General features: G+C 30.5%; 1 protein-coding gene across 1 annotated transcript in view; it reads right to left on the minus strand.

The window, feature by feature from the left end:
- Positions 1-1,542: 1,542 nt before the first annotated feature.
- Positions 1,543-4,522, minus strand: part of LOC119674382 (semaphorin-1A-like) — a 21,837-nt gene continuing 18,857 nt past the window's right edge. Inside the window, exon 5 of the mRNA XM_038085518.1 lies at positions 1,543-1,567. Within this exon, the coding sequence (XP_037941446.1) occupies positions 1,543-1,567 (25 nt within the window). The remainder of the gene's footprint in view (positions 1,568-4,522) is intronic.

Consider the following 4,522-nt stretch of genomic DNA (forward strand, 5'->3'; position numbering starts at 1 on the left):
AGCAGGAATTTTAAATAATAAGAACAAATTTTTGATATGTTTTGATATGCATTTCTGTTTTGACAGTACTTGGGCACATGTGTAAGGAATGAATTTCTTTGAAAGATATTTGACATTGCCAATGACACGTTGCTTTTGTAATTTTTATATTTCCATTAAAACAGTTTTGTGGTTGCGAATCCTGCAGCAAACGTCAACACTTCTATCTATTTTTTCATTTCTTTGTTTATTCTGTTGTGATGGAAAGGAAATAGTAAAAGTTTCTAATGAGAAAAGTTCTAAGCGTGTACGACGGATGTAATCATCTCCATGACACTTTTACACTGTAAAAAACAAAACGCGAAAAAACAGTCTAAAAAAAATATTTATTAAAAAAATTCAAGAAGTAGAAACGGTTGTTTTGTTCTAAAATAAAACAAAAAACTTTTTATTTGTGTTTTTTCTCGAGCATAAGATATTTGAGTAGATATCTGTATCAGTACTTAGAGATAAGGCTTAAGTTTCTGTATTAGAAAGTTGTGGAAAAACAAGAGCGAATTATGCGAAAGAAAAATTTATGTTCTTTGATTGTTCTTATAGTTCTCTGATAGAAAGTTACCTACAAAATGGATAACAGATACAAGATACAAGCGTAGTTAAAGTTTTCGTGTGTTAAAATTTTTGTACATTCGAAACAAATATGTATATATAAAGTAGGTTCAAATAAAGTATTTAAATTTTAGCAGACAGAGAGGTATTACCATTTTACTTGTTATTTATTTATTTTAAAATTTTTGAAAACATTTATAGTTTCAATATTTATCGTCGCAATTTCTGACTGAACAAAATGCTAGATTTAATCAAAAGCAATTATTTTTAAATAATAGTAACAATTCTTTTAAATGTCTTTAAGGTGATATGATAATAGTTGTGTTAATATTTATATTATTAATGACCAATATGTACAGCGAATAGAATATATCTGTTGTTCAAATAGATAGCTTTGCTTTTAAGCATACTTTAAATATTATCTAATCTAATATACAGAATATTCACAACAACAAATTTCGTTTCCTAGAAGCAATTTACAAACTTAAATTAATTTGCGAAACGTTCTAGGTAAATATAGTAGACGTTTGTAACGATTGTTTAAATAAACGAAATTTGCAAACGAAAAACAACTGACATTTTTTTCGTTTTTAGTAATGAAATAATTTTTTGAATGTATATTTAAGTTTTTCTTTTTTTTTTTTAAATTTTGGCACATTTATGTTTATGTTTATATTAATGTTTATTATTCATATACTTTTATAAACATCTAACAGCACCATTTAAGCGATGAAATCTTTGTGTGTCGAGAGCAAAGACTAAAAGAAATGCACAAAATTTACAGATATGTCTCGGAAAGATTTGGTTTATTTAAGTGAATTGTATACTAATCAAATAAAATCTTTAAGTCTACCGATAAGTCTAGCGATAAGAATGAGTAACTAGAACCACTTCACAAGTGGTTCTAATGATAACTTGCAGATAATTACTTAATTTATTTATTAATATTAGATTTTAAATTGGATTCGTTGTTATAATTCTATAAGGCAATAAATTTTGATTAATTGTTTGAATAATAAAAAAAAAATATTTAAAATAAAACGACGTATTATATTTCATTAATATTCACTATTTTTTTTCCAATTAATAACTACTTTTACTCAATACGAGTACTATGAAATTTTAGAAAAGATTTGTTGTTGTGATTATATTAAGCAATAAATTTTAATTAGTTTTTGAAAAATCAGAAAAATAAGTAATTATTACTTTTTACTTATTATTATTTATTATTTTTAGTATTTATCTTAAAGATAAGTACTAATTCTATTCATTACTGTGAAATTTTAAAGTAGGTTAGTTGTTATATATAAATAACAGTTTTAATCAATTCTTTGAAAACTCACAAAAAAAGTTGAAAACAAAACTAGATATTATTTTTTATTAGATTGTAGTTTAACGCCAAGAACTGACGTTAGAGTACCTAAATATAAAAAATATAGTGACCAGCAGATCGTAGTAACATATCTCGTTAAACAAATATCTGAATATATTTATTTCCTCTAATGAGAATGATTATATATTAAAAATTATATAATATAGATATTATATAACTTATAACATATAATATATAACAAAATATATATTTCGCATTTATTTCAAAAATGTACTGAGATCCTCAGACAGCTTATATATCGTATCTTTAGCTACTAACCACCTCAAAATATTAATTAAAGAAAACAAGTTAAAAAGTTGTAAATATTTCTAATTTAATTAATTAAAATGGGAAAAAAAATAAATTTACATGTACTCTTGTTGTAGTTTGCACTCACAAATCTTCTAAAGTATACAAAAAAGGTACATCCGAAAGCGGAAGTCTGCTTTGCTCGACCATAGTGTTGCATTTGCGATTCGCTATTGGCCATTTGTTGAATAGTTTTTGCAGACACCTCGATGGATTTTGTTTCTATGCAAATGCGTATGCATGCAAACATTGTTGCGGTATTACTTACGGATACATGTGCATAGTCTATGCTTTTCTGCTTTTTTTATTGCATTCACTGGTTTACAATAGAACTAAATTTGTGGTTCACCAAAAACCGAAATTATAAATAACCATGGCTTGTATTCATTGGTGTCGTTTGAATTAAAGGAATTGGCAATGTCGATGCGGCTATGCATCGTTAAGGATTTGTGTTAATATGCGGCCAGACTCCGAATTCTATTCAGGATTTTTGTCCTTTATGTTAGTAGTACAATATTAAAATGGTAGTTTATCTTTACAACTGAAAAAAATTTTAACTTTGATTGCATTACTGAAATAAATTGAAAATTTTTAAATTTCAGAAAAGCTGACTTCAAAAACTATTATTAAGTTCTGGTTATAATAACTTGAAATTCTTGGTACAATATACATATATATTGATTTAAAATAATTTGGACTTAAAAGTTGATCTGTAGTTTAAGGAATTTATTTAAATGTGATAACAATTTTCAATATTAACTAACACCCAGTAAATTAAAAATGGAACCCTCTATTAAAATATCTTTATGGATTACCAGCCGTGAAGGTTTAACACCAAGGTGCATTTCACACACGTTTGGGTATAATTCGCCGATAAACGACCCATTGAAATAACACAGAACTCCACCGGTACCAATTGAAGATATACATTTCAATTGATCTTATCGTCCTTGGTGAATAGTGAGGCCCATCTAATACTTCTATCATAAGTCATAGGACCCGGTTGGAATAAAGAACTCCTGCATTTTAATCACAACAATCACGACACTGCCTTTAAAGAACCAACCTCTATTGATCAGGACAGCCGAAATTATGGATCTTAATCCGTGTGGTACCAAATTTACACCACTAGTCGGGTGTCACAAGTGAATCTCACTCACTACCAGTGATATTCTATATAGTACGGCGTGGTGTTTGATGGATTTCAGTCGCCCCTTATGAAAGACACACCGTATATCGGGGATATTCTAACCCCTATCCCGAAGGGTATCTGAGCAATACAACCACATGACTTTTATTTCTTGGCATAGAATTAAAGCTATGGATTTCATACATACATTGTGACCGAAAAGTTTTCGGAAATTCTCATTTAAAATTCGCGCGCTGTATATTTTTCGATATTTTAAGTTTATGTAGTTTGGCAGCACTGTCCTTAATTACTATGCCAAAAATGAGCGCGATCTGTCAGACAGTTCGTTTTCGGCAGCTGTTGAAACCAGTTCACCTCAGTAGTGCGTTGCGAAAAAAACAATGGAAAAAAATATTGAACAAAGAGTTTGCATCAAATTTTGTGTTTCGAACGAAATTTAGTGTGCAGAATCGTTGCGAATGCTACAAAAGGCTTATGGGGAATCAGTTTTATCGAAAACTCAAGTTTATGAGTGGTACAAAGCCTTTCAGGACGGTCGCACGACCGTCGAAGACATGCCGCGTTCTGGACGACCTTCGACCTCTACCACCGACGAAACGATTTGAAATCGGAGATAGGCAAACAGGATTCTGATCGTGTTAATCCTGAAATCCTCAAAATTTGTGAAGGGTGTTAGAGTATGTAATTTGTCCACCGAGTGTGCTTAGGATACCATCGTCGTAGCAGATGGCCTGATGCGTTTGGGCTTTTTTGGTGGAACAGATACTAAGGTGTGATGTGCGCCCACGTGTCAACGCCCGGCTTGTTCCGATTCACCTCAATTTGTTCAACATTATCAACGATTTTAAGGCCAAACATTCAATAAATACCATCGAACAGCCACCGTATTCACCTGATCTTGCACCGTGTGACTTTTTCCTGTTTCCCAACCTCAAATTACCACTCAGAGGAACGCGTTTTGAATCCATAGAAGACGTAAAACAGAATTCGCAGAGGGAACTCAAAGCCATACCGGAAAGCGCCTATAAAAAATGTTTTTATGATTGGAAGAAACGTTGGCATTTGTGTATCGCTTCTAATGGAGCATATTTTGAAGGAGATAA

Source organism: Teleopsis dalmanni, chromosome 2 (genome assembly GCF_002237135.1).
Source record: "Teleopsis dalmanni isolate 2A chromosome 2, ASM223713v2, whole genome shotgun sequence".
Taxonomy (NCBI): Eukaryota; Metazoa; Arthropoda; class Insecta; order Diptera; family Diopsidae; genus Teleopsis; species Teleopsis dalmanni.